The 23,039-nt window shown below is 47.0% G+C and overlaps 1 protein-coding gene across 4 annotated transcripts in view; it reads left to right on the top strand.

Moving 5' to 3' along the window:
- The window catches only part of LOC138737194 (carboxyl-terminal PDZ ligand of neuronal nitric oxide synthase protein), a 144,244-nt gene that overhangs the window by 107,193 nt on the left and 14,012 nt on the right, over positions 1–23,039 (top strand). For 3 of the 4 annotated variants that reach the window (XM_069887856.1, XM_069887865.1, XM_069887839.1), the window contains 5 exons: positions 798–856; positions 5,549–5,657; positions 8,835–8,961; positions 9,919–10,055; positions 19,045–19,206. In XM_069887856.1, coding sequence (XP_069743957.1) covers positions 798–856; positions 5,549–5,657; positions 8,835–8,961; positions 9,919–10,055; positions 19,045–19,206 — 594 coding nt within the window. The remainder of the gene's footprint in view (positions 1–797; positions 857–5,548; positions 5,658–8,834; positions 8,962–9,918; positions 10,056–19,044; positions 19,207–23,039) is intronic. The other variant, XM_069887850.1, reaches the window with a different exon arrangement.

A 23,039-nucleotide genomic window follows, 5' to 3' on the forward strand; every position in this document is an offset into this window, starting at 1 on the left:
TGGTGCCTATGCTTCTTTCCTGATGGCAGCAGTGAGAACAGTGTGCGTGCTGGGTGGTGTGGAACCTTATTGATTGTTGCTGCCCTCCAACAGCAGTGTTCCCTGTAGATGTTCTCAATAGCACATATTCCACCACACATCTGTAAAAATTTACCAGGGTTTTTGGTGTCATACCAAACCTCTGTAAACTCCTGAGGAAGTAGAGTTGCTGATGTGCTTTCTTCACGATGCCATTAGTGTGTTGCGTCCAGGAAAGATCCTCTGAGATAGTGACTTCCAAGAACTTAAGCATGCTTAGCCTCTCCACCTCTATCTTTTGCCTCTCTCCCTTGTTAAACAGTGCAATTTTTCAGTCTTCTGGAACCATTCCCAACTCTAGTGATTCCTGAAGGATCACTACTAATGTGTTCACAATCTCTTCAGCTCCCTCTTTCAGAACCCTGGGATGTAGTCCATCTGGTCCAGGTGAAGTATCCACATTCATCCCTGTCGGCTTCCTGAGCACTTTCTCCTCAGTAATAGTAACTAGACTCACTTCTGTCCACTGACTTGAATTTCTGGCATGTTGGTGTTCCCCACAGTGAAGACTGATGAAAATGCCTGTTCAGTTCCCCTTTACCATTTCTCCAGCTCCATTCTTGAAGCCACAGTATATTAATTCAAAATACTTGCAGTTCAGGAATTGCACACTTGTGTTGTTATAGAGAATGTTCAGAGCTTTTTCAGTTATAAGGTGAAGATTTTGTTCCCCATAACGATTGCGATTGTATTAATCAAAGGGTCTTTTGTTTTTCCAGAGAAAGGAGTGGACATGGGATGAGAATAAGATGCTGGTGATGCATGATCCTATCTACAGGTACTGTGCTGTTTATAGGGTGTGGCAACAATATCGATGACACTTTCTAGGTTCTAATATATCCTAATTTTAAATGTAGATGTTCGAGGAAATGTGGGCTACGATATTCCGAATTACTATCTTTTTAATCTAATAAACCAAATTTTGTAGATGCAGCTTTATGTAGCTTTAATTCATTGATAAAACAGATAAACATTTTGCATAACTTTGCATTAATATTTTCATAACGATGAATAAACTGTATTTAAAAATATAACTATATATGACTTCAAAGAGATATACAAAAAGAAATAAGACAAATTCAAAGAAAATTATCTCGAGCTCATGTCTCCATAGTTTGTTGAAGAGTGAGATGCAAGCTCTTAGTTTGCCTGATTTTACAACATATGTCATGGTCACTATGGTAACACTACAAACTACAAACAATAGTCTTTCTTAAAGAGTCAAGCACAAAATTAACTAAGAATCAAAAATAGAAAGTTTTAACCTTTACAAACCGGTCTGATTACTGATTTGTTAGAAACTGACAATAACAGCATTCTTGGAGGTTCACTGAAGACCTTGGGATTTGGGTGTTACTTCATATATCGGTTCCTTGCAATCTTTCTCGTATCCAGATCAGCCATGATCATATTCAATGGCGAGCAGGCTCGATAGACTAGATGGCATAATTTTATGTTCTTGTGGAAGACTCACACTAGCATTCCATAAGAAATGGGGGAAGATCACTAACCACTGATTGCCAACCAGTCACTGTGAGCTTTCTACATGGGAATCTGTCACTGAGCTCCTGACATGTAAACACATTTCTGGATCTGAATCACTGAATTTCTCTAAATGCTCTGTAAAATGTAACGTCATTAGTCATTTCAAATTTTGAATTTGACTGAAATAACCTTCTCTACTAAGAGTGCCATGTGGACATCAGTAAAATTAATGCAGGTACTATTGACATGAAAATATAGTTCACAGTTTCTTTCATTACAGATGTGCCTGAGGTAGCACTAATACCCACTTGCAAAAAGACATCAGAACTTGCACTGTTGCATTTGGTGCTTAAATTTGAGGGTTAAAATGGGATCGGTGCAGCTGCTGTTGGATCCTCTGTGGAGTTTGTGTTATCTCTCTGGCTACTGGGAGTGCTTAACCTCTGTCTGTGACAGCCACAGCACAGTGGGCTGAAAGGGTGCCTTGGAAGGAAGAGAAAATGCAGGGGAAGTGGCACACATTGCACTCCAGTGCAGAGGATTTTCTGACCTGATCCCCTTTGAACAGCTGGCTGGTCAAAGTACCAGAGGCAGCAGCATGTGGGTCAGCATCAATTTTTGAAGTTGCATTGCTCTTTGATGAATGAGGCTGGGAAATATTGTGTGGAGGACATTGCCGTCCTTCTCCGATCAGAGCTATCTTTCTTAGCACCCTGAACCCTCCCCCTACCACTTCTCAGCTTCTTTATCTTCTACCCTTCCACGTATTTAGATATCTGCCTGATTTTCTTCCCTTCTGAGGGAGGGCTCAAGCCCGAACTGTTGACTGCATTTTGCTTCCTATAGGGTGTCAAACTCAAATTCATGGAGGGCCAAAATTAAAAACTTGGACTAAGTCATGGGCCAAACTAAATATTTCTTGAAAATTTTCAACAACATCTGCATGTTTTCTCTTCTTTCAACATATGTAATGTTAAACTTTTTCTTATTAAAATAAATGTTTAATAATAGTTTTGGTTAAACTCTTTCCAGAAGAAGCATTAACAAATGAGAAATAAAATATTCAACAAATAATATTTCTCTATAGCCTTTAAGCTCCTTTTAAATGTATTTTTTTTCACAAGCCAACAAGTCAAAAAAATAACAACTTGCTTCAATGACAAACAGGTTTGTCTTTTAAAATGATGAACATATAGTCTGCCTCCCACCTGTCTTGAAAGGTCCTGTTTTCTGTCTTTGGTTTGGCCATTTTTCGTAAGGGGTTTATTACATGTGAGTTGGGCGACAGGTCACAGATGCTAATGAAAGTAAAGAGAGGAGGTGGGGGTGATTAGCGGGCTGATGGGCCGGCGCCAATGCATTTGCAAAGCATTCTGGGATTTGTAGGATTAGCTGTGCATGCGCTATACTGGCGTGGCGGCCAGCGGGCCAGCTCTAATACATATTTGATATGATCTTGCGGGCCAAATATAATTATATCATGGGCCAAATTTGGCCCGCGGGCCTGAGTTTGACATGTGTGCTATAGATGATGTGTGACCTGCTCATTTTCTCCAGTACTTTTGTGTGCTGCACTCCACGCCAGCATCTGCAGGTTTTCTTGTTTACCTCTGAACGCGTGGTCAAGATCAGCTGATAGGACTCTTGTCTCGAGTCGGAGCCCCAATCCAGAAATTTAACACAATGATCAAGACCAATTCATCTATCCTTTCCTGCCTCGTATTGTTGTGTGGTAGTTGGGTATCTTCTCTACCTCTGTGGTGGCAGTGTCAGAATTTCAGAACATCTGAACAGTAAACTTGGGTAATTTGGCTTGTAAAGAGCTTTTGGCACACTGGCCTTTATAAATCAAGTATTGAGTTTTGGACTTGGGATGTTATGAATCATTGGTGAGGCCAAATTTGGAGTGTTGTACACAGGTATTATGGTACCTAATTACAGGAAAGATATCAATGAGATTGAAAGAGTGCAGAGAAAATTTACAAGGATGATGCCAGGACTTCAGGAACTGAGTTACAGGGAAAGGTTAAGCAGATGAAGGCTTTAATTCCTGGAGTGTAGAAGAATGAGGGGACATTTAATAGACATATTTAAAAAAAAAAAAAATTGAGTACAGATAGAATAAGTGCAAGCACCAAAAACAACCCTGCACTCAATGTCACGAAAACCAAGGAGCAAATTTTTGACTTCAGGAAGGGAAAAATCAGAGGTGTACAATCCAGTGATCATTGGGGGGATCAGAAATGGAAAGGGTGAGCCAATTTAAATTCTTGGGAGTCACTATCTTGGAGGATCTTTCCTGGGCCCCAAAACACAAATGGCATCATGAAGAAAGCATGTCAGTACCTCTACTTCCTCAGGAATATGTGCAGGTTTAGTATGACACAAGAAACCCTGGCAAACTTCTCCAGATGAGTAGTGGAAAGTGAGCTGATTGGCTGTCTCAGGGTCTGATTATGGGGACATCAATACCCCTAAGTATAAAACCCTAAAAAAGGTAGTGGACACAGCCCAGGACATCATGGGTAAAAACCCTCCCCACCATTGAGAACATTTACAAGGTACATTGTCGTTGGAGGGCAACAGCAATCAGCAACCACCTAGCACGTGCTCTGTTCTCACTGCTACCATCAGGAAAGAGCTACAGGTACCACAAGACTCGCACCACCAGGTTCAGGAACAGCTGCTACCCCTCCACCATCAGACTTCTCAACAAGAAACCCAATCAGGGACTCATTTAAGGAATCTTTAGCACTTACTGATTTTTTTTTTTCTCTCTGTATTGCACAGTCAATTTGCTAAATGTGCACATTGAGTCAGGTTTTTTTGCACTGCCAATAAATGGTAATTTTACCTCACCTTCAGGAAAAAGAATCTCAGTGATGTAAGTGATATCATGTATGTGCTCTTACAAATCTAAAATCTGACTATAAAATCTCGTGTCCATGTCTGCACCCATTGGCACGCAATATTACAGAAATGAGGGGACTACTGCACTGAAGGAGATGACATCCTTTGACTTCACATGTCTGGCTCTCATTCCATCTAATGGATGTCATCATTGCCATTGAAGAACAGAGGAGCTAAAAGCACATTATGATTGAAAAATTGCTGTAAAGACTGACAGCACTTTCTAACTTTCTCCACTCAATGTTCAGTAAATATAATTTTAAAATCTGAGAACGGAGTTGAACTCATGAGGGCTTTGGATCTGATTAAATGCAGTACAGCCTTGATGAGTTTACATGGCCTTCTCCTGTTCCTGTGAACTGCTGCTTTGATATTATATAGCTTCCTCCATAAAATGTTTGTAAAGAATGGGATGACACGGTGAGCGCAGCTCTATTACAGTGCCAGCAACCCAGGTTTTAACCTGATGCGGTCTGTAAGGAACTTGTACTTTCTCCCTGTGGCCTGCATGGGTTTCCCTTGGGGCTTGAGTTTCCTTCCATGTTCCAAAGGCAAACAGGGTTTCAGAATTTATTGTTGTGAACACATTACGAACTTTGTTGTTTTGTGGCAGCATCTCAGTGCGCTTTATATAAACCCTGTTTCAAAATAAATAAAACTAGTGCAAGAAAAGGACAAGGTGAGATAGTGGCAGTGGTTCATTTCTCATTCAGAAATCTGATGGCAGAGGGGAAAAAGCTGTCCTTGTGCTGCTTTTGTAGATTGGTAGGTTATTTGGGCTGCATGAGCTCATGGGTTGGAAAGGTCTGTTACTGTGCTGTAGTTCTAAAATTATAAATGCTCTTTCTATTGGGCAGCCCATTAAGGTGTATATTATTTGCACTCATCTCCGTTTGCTCCAGGGATTTTCATTTTCATTAGTTCATTGAGAAGAAACATTTGAAGAGAGATGGATGTTATTCATCATGCCTTAATTCTCTTGTCTATTTATTGTCTTATGGAGTAACACATGAGAAATAGGCCTAATGTTATCACTGATCAGTGAAACCTTTCTTTCTCCGGCCTTGGTTTGTAGAATCTTCTACGTGTCGCATGACTCCCAAGATTTAAAGATATTCAGTTACATCGCCAGAGATGGTGTCAGTAATACCTTCCGATGCAATGTGTTTAAATCGAAGAAAAAGGTACGACCCGTTTCCTTGTGCTCTGGGTTAGAGTATGTGTGTGTTTTTGGTTGTGTGCCAGTGGGTGTTCTCCAGTCCATTCAATTTGTGAGCCAGTTTGCTGCTGGAGTAATGTTCTGATGTGAGCGGAGACTGAGGAAAGAAGGGGGGGGGGGGGAGAGAGGGGGAAGGGAATGTGCTTAAGTAAGGGGAGAGGACCAAGGATGGTCTGAGAGAGAACCAAGGATGGTCTGAGAGAGGACCAAGGATGGTCTGAGAGAGGACCAAGGATGGTCTGAGAGAGGACCAAGGATGGTCTGAGAGAGGACCAAGGATGGTCTGAGAGAGGACCAAGGATGGTCTGAGAGAGGACCAAGGATGGTCTGAGAGAGGACCAAGGATGGTCTGAGAGAGGACCAAGGATGGTCTGAGAGAGGACCAAGGATGGTCTGAGAGAGGACCAAGGATGGTCTGAGAGAGGACCAAGGATGGTCTGAGAGAGGACCAAGGATGGTCTGAGAGAGGACCAAGGATGGTCTGAGAGAGGACCAAGGATGGTCTGAGAGAGGACCAAGGATGGTCTGAGAGAGGACCAAGGATGGTCTGAGAGAGGACCAAGGATGGTCTGAGAGAGGACCAAGGATGGTCTGAGAGAGGACCAAGGATGGTCTGAGAGAGGACCAAGGATGGTCTGAGAGAGGACCAAGGATGGTCTGAGAGAGGACCAAGGATGGTCTGAGAGAGGACCAAGGATGGTCTGAGAGAGGACCAAGGATGGTCTGAGAGAGGACCAAGGATGGTCTGAGAGAGGACCAAGGATGGTCTGAGAGAGGACCAAGGATGGTCTGAGAGAGGACCAAGGATGGTCTGAGAGAGGACCAAGGATGGTCTGAGAGAGGACCAAGGATGGTCTGAGAGAGGACCAAGGATGGTCTGAGAGAGGACCAAGGATGGTCTGAGAGAGGACCAAGGATGGTCTGAGAGAGGACCAAGGATGGTCTGAGAGAGGACCAAGGATGGTCTGAGAGAGGACCAAGGATGGTCTGAGAGAGGACCAAGGATGGTCTGAGAGAGGACCAAGGATGGTCTGAGAGAGGACCAAGGATGGTCTGAGAGAGGACCAAGGATGGTCTGAGAGAGGACCAAGGATGGTCTGAGAGAGGACCAAGGATGGTCTGAGAGAGGACCAAGGATGGTCTGAGAGAGGACCAAGGATGGTCTGAGAGAGGACCAAGGATGGTCTGAGAGAGGACCAAGGATGGTCTGAGAGAGGACCAAGGATGGTCTGAGAGAGGACCAAGGATGGTCTGAGAGAGGACCAAGGATGGTCTGAGAGAGGACCAAGGATGGTCTGAGAGAGGACCAAGGATGGTCTGAGTGAGGACCAAGGATGCTAATTGGTGGGAAGAGATTAAAACTGTGTTTTTATCCTTCAGAAGTTCCTACTTTCAGCCATAGATATAGAGATCAAGTACAAGAAATCAAATTGGAAATTTGGGGAAATCCCTTTATCTACATTATGAGTAGGAGTTAGCCCTGAAACCTGCTCCTCCATTCGTTCTGCTCATGGCTGATTTACCCTTGGGCTTGCCTCCCCTTCTGTGCCCCATCACCCTCATTTCCCTGGTCTTTTAAATATGGATCAATGCCTCCAATGATCTGGTCCCCACCAACTCTTCAGGGTGGAAATGGCCAGGGATTTGCTGCCCTCTGCAAAATGACGTTTGCCTGCACTTCACTTCTCACTGCCCTTAATCCTGTAATGATTAACCTTGTTCGGGGTCCTCCCACTAGTGGAAACAGCTTGCCATCTTTCCTACGATGCCTCCTGCAGGATTTTCTATGTTGCAATATTGAGAATGTGGAACTTGCTCCCTCAGGAGGGAGATAACATATAGTAGATCCAGTAGAAAGCTCATGAAGGAAGAAGGTGGCAGGAGGCTTGCGGAGCATAGTTGCTGACACGATGTTGTGGGTTAAGTGAACTATTTATTACTAGACCTACCTAGTGCTCTGACAAGAGTTGAACCATAGGAGAACTTGTACAAGATTCAAGATTCTTTTATTGTCATGTAATAAAACAGAAAAATGTAATATTACACAAAATCTCTTTTTATCCACTGTAATCCTAGCTCAAGATCCAAACCCCCCCCCCCCCCGACACAACCACGAAGACCTCCGTTGCCTCAGCACCCTCTGGCATCTCATTTTCAATACCTGGTACCCCTTCAGCCAGTTACGAGCCAGTCTCCTGCAGCCTGGCGTGAGTTCCTTGACCACTGTCGCCTGCCACCTGTGTGGGTTCCTCGTCTTGGGTCACCATAGCCTGCCGCCACTGCATTCTTCAGATCAGAGCCCCTCATTGGTCCACCACTGTGGTTACTGTCCCATGGGTTATCTCCTCTTGTTCTCCTTCTCAAATGGGTGGGGGGGGGGTCTCCCTGTTTTCTGGTGCCTCTGCTTCCCTGGAGTCTGCAACCCCTCATGGCTGCTGCCGATCGTAGGTGCCGCCATCTTGGGCCCATGATTTTAAAATAAACCAGCATCTGCTCCTTTAGCAAGCTGTTTAAAGCCTGTACAGAGTCAATGGCAGTTGGTCCCCATGGGAAAGCATTGTGTCTCCACTCCCCACGGTTACACACCAGCGGCAGAGCTGTTGTTACAGTAGTTCTGCCATTTTTTTTTAACCTCAATGGCTGTGGAACGTGTGACTTGATCCTTCTCCCTGGCCAGGTTGGCAGGCAAGCGAAGCTTATTCCACAGAATGTTTGAGATTCTCAGCAGGCCATGCAGTTTGTGTGAAGAGAGAAACAGAATTGTAGTTACAGGTGGATGAACCTATCATTGGAACTGGAATAAGTTAAGTGTTATTGCTCTCTAACGTTTCCCAGTCCTCATGTAACATCAATCTGAAATGTTTGTTGTGTTTCTCTGGCCGCTAATCCTGCCTGATTTTCTGAGTGGTTCCAGGATTTCTGGTTTTTATTTCAGATTTACAACATCTGTGGTTTTTCCTAGGCCACTTTCACTGGCTTGCTCCATCTTGAATCTGAGAGGACACTGCAGTTATTGTGTGATTTAGTTTAGACATGCAACATCAGAGTGTTGGAGAAATACTAACACAAGCAATATTATAAAAAGTTATTATGAATGGATGATTTGTAAATTTTCACACAAAACACAATGTTTTTGCCTTAGAGCCAAGCAATGCGTATTGTTCGTACAGTGGGACAAGCCTTCGAAGTCTGCCATAAGCTGAGTTTACAGCACGTGGAGCAGAATGCTGAGGGCACAAGAGACACCGCAACAGAACATCCTCCTACAGGTAAATTCAGCCACTCATGTGCAGTCCTACAAACTGTGATAACTCTGATCCAGAATTGGGAGAGCTTTTGAATTCAGTGGGTGTTTAGCCACTCAGAGCTGCTTGGGTTACAGAATGTGACAGAACCATTGCTCCTTCATGTAATGATTTGTGTGAAGTTGCTGGTTGGTTGGCATCAGTGGTTCAGAGTGGAAGAAGGTGTTCTGAGCCGTGCAGAGAGAGAGAGAGAAAAAAAAACATTCTTGTGGTGGGCAGAATGAGGAGTAGAAGAGCTCGGCTTGTTCTAAAAATGGAATGAGCAAATGTTGACTCACTTTGATGGGAACCGCAGATGGGCCACCATGCAGAGTCTCTTCTCCATAGTATTAGATGGACACAGGTGCTGCAGAAAGCAGGAAATGACTTGTGGAAACCTGCTGTAAGTCAGAATATATCTACCAGAAATAAGTAATTAGGTGTGACCTTTTCTTGAAAAGTGGTGGTGGTGGTGGGATGTTATAATAATAGAAGTCATAAATAATGAAAAAATTGGATGGCGTTAATTTAGAGGTAGTCTTTCTGATTAGGAGGGCATGCAAAGCCAGAGGTCATTCATATCAGATGGGTACCAAGCCACTAAGAATTTTAGTAAAGGCTTCTTTACGCAGAGGCCAGTTAGAATGAAGTACAGGAAGATGGTAAAGGTAAGTGGAACCTGCATGTATTTCAAGAGAGTCTCTAACCATTTATGCAGAACGCATTGGATCCACTTCTGGAGTGAGTTGAAGAGAGGTGGGAGGTGGTTTGTATAGGACTGTCATGGCCATATCTGTGTTGATACACTTGTGTACCAGGTGGTTATATAAGCCTTAATGATTGAGAGTCACTCATTTTAACTGATGTATCCAGTGTGTTTAATTGTAATCAATACCATGAACAGCATTTTCTTCAGCACCAGCTTATCTCACTTACTTTAAGCAGGCTGCCAGTTACCACGAGCAGAGACGAATGGGGAAGTGAACAGGAGTAACGAATTTCATGGCATCAATGAGTCTGATGGTACTGAGCTGGAAATCGATAAATCCACACAATTCTTCAAAGAGAGAAATTACCAGGTGCTTTCAATTCATTCTGTCTTCAGAAGATAATTACTGTTTTCGATCATTGATTAGTAATTGGCATACTGAATATTTTCAGTACTTGTGCGCTGAATGTTACAGGTAGATTTAATGAGGAAATATTTAGTACCTCTCACATTCTTTCTGGGACATTTCAAAGTACATTCCAGATGAAACAGCACCTTGAAAGCAGAGTCCACTCAAGTCAAAGCATCCATCAAGCCCGCATTTACACCAACCCATTTTACTTTGTCTGCATTCCACCAGGTCTCCCCATCAGACTGTACCACTCACTCAGAAATATTTACAGTGACCAATTGAACCTTCCAACCTGTAGGACGTGGGAGAAAACTGGAGCACTGAGGAAGCCCATGAGATCACAGGGATGTGTGCAAACTCCACACAGACAGACTGCAGCCAAGGTCAGGAATGAATGCAGGCTGCTTGAACTGTGGGGCCAGTGCTGCCCCCCGCCTCCCCCCATTTAACTTACAGTTTCACTAGGGCAAGAAATTGTCTTGATGTGGAATCTCAGTGGCTTACTGAGAGCTGGCTTGATTCAATTGTCTCAACCTATTTGGCTCTTGCGCTGGAGGATTACAAAGACCTGCTTTGCCTCTAGACAATACCTTGTTTTCTACCTTCATGAACTCCACCTTCTGCTGCCTGAACATTGATTTCATTGTGATTGTCCTTATCACTGGACTGCCATTACTTGGACTATGATTTATATTTCTAGTATTTCAACACTTTTGATGTCCAAAGTCTCGGCATTTGAAGCTCTTTGAAATTCATGCCTTTTTACCAGGATGTGACATCAAAAAATTTTTCCTATCAGCTGCAAAAACCGATTTCTAATTAATGCACTGTTATTCCCAGTTAAGTTATGCCCTGATATTAAAATTCACAACCTTGTTTTCATATCATTTCATGGTCTTGTCCCTTCCTATCTTTGAAATTCTCTTTCATATGATTCTGAGATTTCTTCGTACCCCCCATTCTAAACTTCAGAACAGAGACATTGAGGGTATAGGTGCCATGAAAATGGCAAGTCAGTAAGGCAGAGTAGTGAAGAAGGTGTTTAATGTGCTTTCCTTCACTGGGCACATGTTGGGACTTCAGGATACATCTGTACAAAGTAGTGGTGAGACCACACTGAGAGGACTGTGTGCAGTTCAGGTCCCCCAGCTTTAGGAAGGATCTCAAGATTGGAATGGGTGAAAAGGAGATTGAACCAGGATGTTGCTGTGACTAGAAGGCTTGTCCTAGGCCAAGGGTCCTCAAACCTGTTGGACCATCAAACCCTTCATGAAATCCTTGGTACCTCATTGACTCCCAGGCATAGAATCCTTGGGGTGGTGGCAGTGCTGGAAGGGGGTGGGAGGTGTGTGGTAGCACCGGATGCAGTTGAACGGTGTTGGACACATACCTCCTTCTCCACTCTGTCAGTACTTCACGCTCTACTTTTAAGAGGCCGAAGCAAAACAAAACATGACAGCCGCCAAGGCCAGCTCTCGCAAGAGTTTGGGCACCCCTACTATAGATTCTGTTTTCAAAAGTTCAATCGACCCCCCCTTCCCCTTGGCCGTTTATCGAGCCCCTTTCAGCCTCCTGGCATTTATGGGTTCATTGGATTGTCCCATCAACTCCCAGGGGTCAATATAGACCATTTTGGAGACCCCTAGTATAGGCAGAGGTTGGATTGGCTGGGTCTTTATTCCCTGAAGTGTAGGAGGCCAAGGAATGACCTTGTAGAGCATGGTGGCCAAAACTTGCTTCATGTAAGAGCTATGTATGATAAATTTCAGATATTTGAGAGTCACAAGACATGAAAAAATATTACATTCATTTTTAATCTTGCATGCATATTTTGTTTCAAAAATGCATAAGTATTAAGAAATAATAATATTTATTCACGTAATTTTTCAACTGTTAATTTGTATTACTTTCAATAATCAATAAGTACATAGCAATATTTTCAAAATCCTGACTGTCTTTCTGTGCAAATCTCTGCCCAAGGAAGCAGTAGAGGCTGCTTCATTACATATATTTAAGATACAGTAAGAGATTTTTGCATCGCAGGGGAATTAAGCATTATGGGGAAAGTGGAGCTGGGTCCATAGTCAGATCTGCTTGATCTCATTGAATATGGGAGCAGGCTCGATGGGCTGGATGGACGACTTCCCTTCCTGTTTCTAATGCATTCTCTTCGGGAACACTGCTGACAATGGTGTCTGCTGATACCTGTACAATTGCAGTATCCACAGCCGAGCACATGATGTTGGAAATGACCAGATGCAAAGCTGCTTCCTGCAACAGGTGAGACCAGAGGGCCCACATCTCTGCTCCTCCCTGTCCCATCCTCTGCTCCCCTCTTCTCAGTCACTGGTGGGATGGGGGTAGTAGCTGCTGGGAGGGGAGGCTGGGGTATAGAGTGGTCTCACCTCTCCCCTGTCTGGTGCTCACTGTCCATCCGGTGGGGCCAGGACTTACCCATGGCTATGACAGGTCCTTCACTGCTGCTGCCAGCTCCAGTTTTGTCCCGGCTTGGCACATGGATGAGATCCACAATGGGAATCTCCTCCAGTCTCTCCTCCCCATCTCCGTCATCCTGCTTTCCCTTCCCCCCCACCCCACCCAAACCCTCCTCCCCACCAGAGGACCTGGACGGACACCGGAGGACCTGGACGGACACCGGAGGGCCTGGACGGACACCGGAGGGCCTGGACGGACACCGGAGGGCCTGGACGGACACCGGAGGGCCTGGACGGACACCGGAGGGCCTGGACGGACACCGGAGGGCCTGGACGGACACCGGAGGGCCTGGACGGACACCGGAGGGCCTGGACGGACACCGGAGGGCCTGGACGGACACCGGAGGGCCTGGACGGACACCGGAGGGCCTGGACGGACACCGGAGGGCCTGGACGGACACCGGAGGGCCTGGACGGACACCGGAGGGCCTGGACGGACACCGGAGGGCCTGGACGGACACCGGAGGGCCTGGACGGACACCGGAGGGCCTGGACGGACACCGGAGGGCCTGGACGGACACCGGAGGGCCTGGACGGACACCGGAGGGCCTGGACGGACACCGGAGGGCCTGGACGGACACCGGAGGGCCTGGACGGACACCGGAGGGCCTGGACGGACACCGGAGGGCCTGGACGGACACCGGAGGGCCTGGACGGACACCGGAGGGCCTGGACGGACACCGGAGGGCCTGGACGGACACCGGAGGGCCTGGACGGACACCGGAGGGCCTGGACGGACACCGGAGGGCCTGGACGGACACCGGAGGGCCTGGACGGACACCGGAGGGCCTGGACGGACACCGGAGGGCCTGGACGGACACCGGAGGGCCTGGACGGACACCGGAGGGCCTGGACGGACACCGGAGGGCCTGGACGGACACCGGAGGGCCTGGACGGACACCGGAGGGCCTGGACGGACACCGGAGGGCCTGGACGGACACCGGAGGGCCTGGACGGACACCGGAGGGCCTGGACGGACACCGGAGGGCCTGGACGGACACCGGAGGGCCTGGACGGACACCGGAGGGCCTGGACGGACACCGGAGGGCCTGGACGGACACCGGAGGGCCTGGACGGACACCGGAGGGCCTGGACGGACACCGGAGGGCCTGGACGGACACCGGAGGGCCTGGACGGACACCGGAGGGCCTGGACGGACACCGGAGGGCCTGGACGGACACCGGAGGGCCTGGACGGACACCGGAGGGCCTGGACGGACACCGGAGGGCCTGGACGGACACCGGAGGGCCTGGACGGACACCGGAGGGCCTGGACGGACACCGGAGGGCCTGGACGGACACCGGAGGGCCTGGACGGACACCGGAGGGCCTGGACGGACACCGGAGGGCCTGGACGGACACCGGAGGGCCTGGACGGACACCGGAGGGCCTGGACGGACACCGGAGGGCCTGGACGGACACCGGAGGGCCTGGACGGACACCGGAGGGCCTGGACGGACACCGGAGGGCCTGGACGGACACCGGAGGGCCTGGACGGACACCGGAGGGCCTGGACGGACACCGGAGGGCCTGGACGGACACCGGAGGGCCTGGACGGACACCGGAGGGCCTGGACGGACACCGGAGGGCCTGGACGGACACCGGAGGGCCTGGACGGACACCGGAGGGCCTGGACGGACACCGGAGGGCCTGGACGGACACCGGAGGGCCTGGACGGACACCGGAGGGCCTGGACGGACACCGGAGGGCCTGGACGGACACCGGAGGGCCTGGACGGACACCGGAGGGCCTGGACGGACACCGGAGGGCCTGGACGGACACCGGAGGGCCTGGACGGACACCGGAGGGCCTGGACGGACACCGGAGGGCCTGGACGGACACCGGAGGGCCTGGACGGACACCGGAGGGCCTGGACGGACACCGGAGGGCCTGGACGGACACCGGAGGGCCTGGACGGACACCGGAGGGCCTGGACGGACACCGGAGGGCCTGGACGGACACCGGAGGGCCTGGACGGACACCGGAGGGCCTGGACGGACACCGGAGGGCCTGGACGGACACCGGAGGGCCTGGACGGACACCGGAGGGCCTGGACGGACACCGGAGGGCCTGGACGGACACCGGAGGGCCTGGACGGACACCGGAGGGCCTGGACGGACACCGGAGGGCCTGGACGGACACCGGAGGGCCTGGACGGACACCGGAGGGCCTGGACGGACACCGGAGGGCCTTCCCAATCTCTGGAGCCACTCCCTGCAGAGGACCCTCCGCCTTGCTCGACCCTCCAACCACGCACCCCAAGTTGGCTGCGCTTAGGCGAGGAGAACCGGTCTCCCAATGTGCACTGTTCGCTTTGCTCCTCTGCAGGAGCAGTTCCTCCAGTGCCCACACCCTCTCTTTGTTGCACAGTCCAGGCTGTGACCATCCTGGTACAGTACCTTCTGGTCTGGAGTGTCACAGCGTGGCTTTGGGAGCACTATTATCTCACCAGCCAATCTGTATCTGCAAGCCACATATTATATGTTCGAAGAGCTGCATGAAGCTCATGAGCCACCATTTAACCACCACTGTTAGAGAGGTTTATGCTCTTGCATGGTTGGATGATCGGTGACTAAACCAGCTCCTCCTCCATGCCTGCCTGGTGAGGAGGGTGGCGAGACACCCTGCAGGATGGAAAACAAGACCTGTCAAAGGGTGGACGAATACTCTCGTAGGGTTAATGGTCACCAAGCAAACATGTGCTATGAAGCATGGAAATCAAAGCTTAGTCGGGCCATTTATTGCAACAAAACTTCCCCAGCCCTCTTAGACCTCATCATGCCACTGGATACTAGAGGGGATGTCAAGAGGATGGGTCTGGACTTGGCAAACCCTACTCACCTAAATTCATTCACACACACGCTGTTCCTTTCCAAAACCCACAAACTGACTGAAAGGAATCATCATCATCCTGTGGGATGGATAGCCAGAAGAAAAATAGAGGTTTCTAAAACCATGAGGGGCAGGAATAAAATTAATGCTTGGTTTTTTTATTCAGTGTATGCCACACTAGAACTAGAGAGCATAGGTTTAAAGGGAAAAGTTAGAGTGACCTGAGGGGCAACTTTTTCACTCTGAGCATAGTCTGTATCTGGGATAAATTGCCAGAGGAAATTAAAGGGGTGGATATGATTTTTGATGTCCAAAAGACTGATCTATGAAGGGCTTTGAAGGATGTGGCCCAAATTCAGGCAAATGGTTCTAGCCCAGAATACCACCTTGATCAGGATGAAAAAGTTGGGCCGAAGAGCCTGTTCTATGCTTCATGCTCCATGACTCCAATTCCTCCCCTCCCCCATCATATTCAAATATTTTAAAAATTGGCAGCCATTCCTATAGCAGCCAAAGCCTTGAGCTCTTGAATTTCTTCTCTCTCACTCTCTTCCTCTCTTGGGATTATTCTCACGATATCACCAGTGAGTAATCGGAATGTGGTCTGAACTATTCCCGGTCTCTGTCCTATCCACAATGCTGATAATATTTCCATGTCACTAACAATTATCCAGACTTCAAGAAATTTGTAAAATTGGATTGATTGCAGAGGTTGCTGGAAATAAGTTGGATGTGTATGGAAGGAAAAAATTTTGGGTTATTGATCCTTCGTAAGGTTGAGTTGAGAGGTGAACTATTATAGTCATTTATAATTAATGTGGGGCCCAGGAGCTAAGTTGGGATGGTCTGCAAATTAACAGAATAAGGATGCTGGAACTAGGTCATGTAGTTGAGATGAGGTGAGGTCAGTTGTGGCACAAATAAAAACCAGAGGTGACTTGGGTTCAGGAGGAGGGTCACGGGAGGTTTAGAATGTATTGGAGAGTCAGTTGCAAAGTAAGATGAATGTGTGGTCTCAATCCTAGACCTTCTCCAGCTCTTGCACTGAACTGGAGTTGACTCTTTGGCTGGAGTTCATTTGGGAAGCTCTTCCAATCAGACATGCAGAGGGACATTTATGTTTGCACCCTGCTGTAGTGAAGCTGGCAACTGTCAAAGGTTTGGAAAACAAAATATTTAACAATGTTTCTTATTTAACATTTTATTCCTTAATTTTGCCGAGGGTTTCAAAATCAACTGGAGAAAGAACAGGTGAGGGCGATAGGATTTGTGAGTTCCAGGGACATTGGTCTGATTATATAGTTAATAAATTCTCGGGATAATCTCATTACAGGTATCTTGATTGATTTTTGAAACCACTCTCTCGATCTGTGGACATTTTTGGTTTGTACCAGCACTTATTAACCTCAAAGGTGTTAGGGAACCACCTTTTTGAACTGTTCTGGTTTGTGAAGTGAATCTGTGCACAATGCATGTCCAGGCCAGTTCTTGCAAGGGAATTTGATTGACCAAAAAAACCCAAATGTCATGACGAAAAATGTTTTTTCACAGTGAGTAAAGTTGCCGAGGCAGATTCAGTTGCAACGTTTAATGGAAAAGTGGGAAGATATCCGAGAGGGTCAATTTTCAGGGCCATAGGAAGAAGGCAGGGGAATGGACCTAGCTGGATTTTTTTTCATGTGGATTTGGTGTGGTTAATGGACCAAATTGCCTCTTCCAGAGCTGTAACTGTTCAGTGATTTGGAGGTGACGCTGCTCTTGTGGCTCTGATATCGCTCATGTTTGTCCAGGTGTGGAGTTTGCAGGCTTGGCTGTTAACTTTAGTGTTTTTGTGTACTGGAGGAGCTGAGTATAGTTTAAAGTTCCAGTAGTTAATGTACACAGTCAAAAGAACAGAGGCAAGGCACCCATGACTTAATAGTGAGATCTAAAACTCAAGTGTTTTATTCACATAGCACATGGACCAAATGGTGGTCAAGTCACATTCCAAGGCAGATCAGTCATAGCTGTACAGAGCTTATATTTTACCATATATGGTTCTAGTGGACATTCCTTGTGTACTAATTATGCACCAGATCATTGACATAAAGCAATGAGGTTAATGACTTAGCATAATTGCATAGTCACGAGGTTCTTGTAATATATCAGCATGAATGCTGACTTGTAGGATACTACAAGTGCATTCTGGAGGCAGATGCATTGGTGGAAGAGGGGGACATCAGGATCAGTATGACATTAATCAGTGTTCTTGCATCTTCTTGGGAAAGTCAGGAAGGAACATAGAAGGCTGTGCGAATCACCCACTTATTAGAGAGAGATTAACATTTTGTATTATATTAAATCTGCACAGATTATTATTGTAATGGTTTCCCTGACTTTATATTGGCGATCCTTGCGGCACTGCCCAGCAGATGCATTCCAGTAGAGGTTTGTCTAGTTTTCAGATCCCAGTTCACTTCAGCCCAGATGCCTCACTATAACTATGTCCTCATCCCATGCTCAATCTCTTATCAAAGGATCCTCAAGTTCTGCCCATGAAGCAGACACAGAGATGTTCAGCTTCCACCTGCCTATTTTGGTGCAGGATTGTTATGACAGTTTATTGTCGTATACAATGTACCATGCTCCAGAATTTCTTTCTTTCTGCAACTACATAGGTACGTAAAATGAACCAACAGCCACAGTTTACATTAAGTTGTCATACTACACCATGAGTCAGAGAAGGAGGAAATAAATAGAAAAGCAATGATGAATATTTGCAGTTAGAGTTAGTGCAATGATGTATCAATAGTGTGGACCAGCTGTTCCCAACGGTGGTCCTTTGCACCCCCCCCCCCAAAACCCTGGGGCCACAGCACATTTTAATAAAAGTCTTGTAATCTTTTTCACCTCATGTAATAATTTTTTTATGTAGTCAGTAGGAGGGAAGTGCAGAAGAAACCAAAACTTGACTGCTTCTCAGGGAAGGGGGCTCATAAACTTTGACCAGAGTCCAAGAGGGGTCATAGCCAAAAAATGGGTTGAGAATGGCTGGTGTAAATAGATCTTTTGATGGCTCCAGAGTAGTTCAGGGTCAGGGTAGTTCAGTGAGTTTCAAGAGCCTGATAGCTGATGGAAATTCACTGCCAGAGCACCGAAAGAATAGAGAGCAAAATTTAGGAAGGTCCAAGGAATGGACTGTCCTGCAGATTTAACTTTAACAGAGCACTACACTGTCAAAGGAAAATGTCTGTTCTACAGAATAGAATATTGATTTCCTCATTAAACAATCTGTTTGAAAACAGAAAACAAACTATAGCATGATTTTCCAGCAAGGCAGGAGAATGGGATTGAGAGGAAAAATACATCAGCCATGATTTGAATGGCAGAGCAGCCTCAATGGGCCAAATGGCTGAATTCTGCTCCAATGTCTTTAAAAACTGGGTAACCTGCAGTAAAGTGCAGTGAATGGAGGGTAGTTACATTTAAAAGGTGTACTCAAAATCTACTTTGTTCACAATGTTGTCATTGGTGGGAGTATTGACCACCCATTTCCACCAATTAAAAACATTTTTCTATTCTGATTTGGTCGGGATAATTTTAAATAAAAAGTTCCTGATTTGTTGTTCTCTCTTTCTGCAGAATTCCAGGGAAGGGACTCCCTTTGCATCATCCTCGCAGCTGGCACAATCTCCCGGCAGCCATTGCTCCTCGTTGACTCCACTGGCATCCCAGCACCACTTGCAGCTGCTCCAGTCTCAGCTCCTCCAGCAGCAGCAGCAGACACAGGTGGTCATGGCTCAGGTACGTCGCTGGGGGAGGAAGGAAGTGATACCCAATCCTTGTTGTGGAGGAACCTCATTCATGGACTGGACATTACCTCAGGTGATGAATGGCAGATGGAGTGCTGGGCGTGGTACAGGTGCTTGGTAGGTAGCTTGGAGGAAGAAGGGCAATGAAGGGAATTAAAAGTGCTCCTCGTAGACCATGGAGCTGATTACTGTATGAGAGATTGGTCAGGCCACATTTGGAGTATGGTTGCAGTTTTGGTCAGCTTACTACAGGAAGTATATCAATAAGATATACTTATTGATTACAGGGAAAGGTTAAGCAGGTCAGGACTTTATTCAGTAGAGCATAGAAAAATGAGGGGAGATTTGATAGAGGTTTACAAAGTTATGAAAAGTATAGATAGATTAAATGCAATCATTCGTTTGCTACTGAAGTTAGGTGAGACAAGAATTGGAGTACTTGGGTTAAGGGTGAAAGGTGAAATGTTTAAAGGGAACTTCTTCGAGCAGAGGGTGGTGAGAGTGTAGAACAAGTTGCCAGCTGAAGTAATGAATATAGGCTCGGTTTTGACATTTATGAAAAATTTGGATGGGTACATGGATGGGAGGTGTATGGTGGGCTATGGTCCAGGTAGAGGTTATTGGGCTAGGCAGAATATTAGTTTGACACAGACTAGATGGGCTGAATGGCCTGTTTCTGTGCTGTAATGTTCTATAGTTCCAAGAGGTCAGCTTGTGGAATATGTTGGGAGGTGGGGATGGATGAGGCATTGAATGATCTGTAGGTTTTCCTCTGCTGCAGTCCGGGAGCCCTATGGACCAGGCATGATGTAGACCAGAATGAGGACTGATGTTATGAAAAATGCTAGGTTCCTAGGGGCCACAACAGGTGAGATGTTTTTAGAGTGGGAGGGTCTCTATGAGGGATCAATGCTGCAGGATAAGGGGTCGGTCATTTAAAAAATGAAGTACGTAGTAATGTCTTCTCACAGAGAGTGCTGAATCTCTGGAATGCCCTGCCCCAGAGAGCTGTGGAGGCTAGGTCACTGGAAGCATTTGAAGTGAAGGTAAATACATTTTTGAAAGATCAGGGTCTTGAAGGCGATTGGATTGGCACAAAAGAGGCCTGTGGTAGTAGTAAAAAGACAAAGCTGGAGTAACTGGCCTTTATATAGCAAATATAAAAATACATGACTGATGTTTTGGGCTTGAGTTCTTCATCAAGGTATGGAAAAATGTCAGCAGGCGTCCGAACTAAAGAGTAGGGAGAGAGGTCGCAAAGGCAAAAGGTGATAGGTGGAGAAGGGAGAGAGGGGTCAGCAGCGATCAAGGGGAGGAGGGGTGGCTGGATGAATAGAGAGGGAAAGGGAAGGGGTGGGGAAGATAAAACCGGAAAAGTCTATGTTAATGCCATTTGGCTGGAGAGTACCCAGAGTGAAAATCAGGTGTCATTCCTCCAATCTGCAGGTGGTCTTGGAGGGACAGTTTACGAGGCCATGGACACACTTGAGTGTGAAATGGTTGGCTACTGGGAGGTCTCTGTCACTAGTGCAGAAGGAGCGAAGGTGCTCATTGAAGCGATCTCCCAATCTTCACCCAGTTTCTCTGATGAAGAGAAGATCACAAAGGGAGCACCAGATGCAGCAAATCAGTCCTGCAGGCTGTGGTGATGGAGGAGGTGTGGGCACATGTGGCACTTCCTGCAGCCATAGGGGAAGGTGCTGGTGGGGAGGGATCCTGTTGTAAGTGCCAGAAAATCCCTGTGGTACATCAGCTAGGTTGTGATGCATGGGAGGGCAGGGTTGAGGGGGCCAGGTGGCTTTTTGATCTTCTGAGTGACCCGGGCTCCAGAATCCGTCATTTACTCATCATTGGAGAGAAGAGCAGATGTCATCTCACCCACATCACCCAGGGGCCTTTGGATTACAGCTTTAAGTATTTTAGCACCGAATGAAAATTGTATCATAATTTGCGCCACTGCTGCTTATCTTACTGTGCCTCAGCTCTTTGGCTTCACTTTATACTTTCCCCAGACTGCTCACTCCCATTTTACTGCCCTTCAACCAGACCCCTATCTTGTAACTATTCTCCCCTCTGCATGGCTGTGTGCTGCACCTCACTCCCTACACAGGTTGGCCAATAATCTTTCTAAAACCAAATTTTCATTCATCTCAAGTGCATTCTGCTTGCAAATTCCTCATATTAGCTGAGAACTTGTACAGAGATCCATGAATCTGAAAATGAGGGAGTTGTACAATGGAAAGAGACTTGGCCTGTGATCAAGGACCCATTCCTTGCCCTGACATTGGTGTCAGCCATAGGAAACGTTGTTGGATGTCTACACTGAGCAACAACCAAAATATCATGTGTTATAATGGGCAAGGGGCATGCAAAATCATAGTCTAAACAGATGTCAGGCATTTCATACTTGGGGGAAACAGGGAAAATACAAATGCTGGAATCTTGAGGAAAGAATGGGCTGCTGCGGGACTCAGCAGGTCAGGTAGCAACTGTGAGTAGAAATGCTCAGTCCCAAGCAAACTGTTGACTGACCATTTCTACCCGCAGATGCTGTCTGACCTACTGAGTTCCTCCAGTAAATCTTTGCTCTTAGAATCTCCTGCCGTCCTGATGTTTCTCCTTTTTCCTTTCCTTCTCCCCAGATTTTTAATTCAGGTGCCTGCCTGGTTTTTACTCGTATCAGGCCCAAAATATTGGTTTTATATTCTTACCTCCTTTGGATGCTGCGAGATCTGCTGAGTTCCTCCAGCATTTCTGTTTTCTCACTACAATCACACCATCTGCAGACTTCTGTGCTTCACTCTTATTTATTCCAGTTCATTGATGTACATCTGTAAACCTGTGCTTTCATAGATAGATTACATGGGATACAACCAGATTTTGAATAGAATGGGACAGTGCTCCTGATACAGAATGATCTTGGCAGAATGTGAATTCTCCGAAAGCCTCCTATTAAACACAGTCCTTGTTCTGAGCATTCCTTCTTGGTGTATAATTCATATCTCACTCCCAAGAAAATAAAAAAGGCAGCAGTTGGGGTTAGTTGGGTCAATGGCTGCTGGGAGAAAGCTTGCAGATGGGGCATTTTTCGAAGCACTGCCTCCATTTGATCATGTCAATGTTTCTTTCTTTGGCTTGGCTTCGCGGACGAACATTTATGGAGGGGTAAATGTCCACGTCAGCTGCAGGCTCGTTTATGGCTGACAAGTCCGATGCGGGACAGGCAGACACGGTTGCAGCGGTTGCAGGGGAAAATTTGTAGGTTGGGGTTGGGTGTTGGGTTTTTCCTCCTTTGTCTTTTGTCAGTGAGGTGGACTCTGCGGTCTTCTTCAAAGGAGGTTGCTGCCCGCCGAACTGTGAGGCGCCAAGATGCACGGTTGGAGGCGAGATCAGCCCACTGGCGGTGGTCAAGGTGGCAGGCACCAAGAGATTTCTTTAGGCAGTCCTTGTACCTCTTCTTTGGTGCACCTCTGACACGATGGCCAGTGGAGAGCTCGCCATATAACACGATCTTGGGAAGGCGATGGTCCTCCATTCTGGAGACGTGACCTACCCAGCGCCGTTGGATCTTCAACAGCGTGATTCGATGCTGTCGGCCTCTGCCATCTCGAATACTTCGATGTTGGTGATGAAGTCGCTCCAATGAATGTTGAGGATGGAGCGGAGACAACGCTGGTGGAAGTGTTCTAGGAGCCGTAGGTGATGCCGGTAGAGGACCCATGATTCAGTGCCGAACAGGAGTGTGGGTATGACAACGGCTCTGTATACGCTTATCTTTGTATCAATGTAAACACACACAAACTATCTATCATAAAGATGCTTCTC

Source organism: Narcine bancroftii, chromosome 1, assembly GCF_036971445.1.
Source record: "Narcine bancroftii isolate sNarBan1 chromosome 1, sNarBan1.hap1, whole genome shotgun sequence".
NCBI lineage: Eukaryota > Metazoa > Chordata > Chondrichthyes > Torpediniformes > Narcinidae > Narcine > Narcine bancroftii.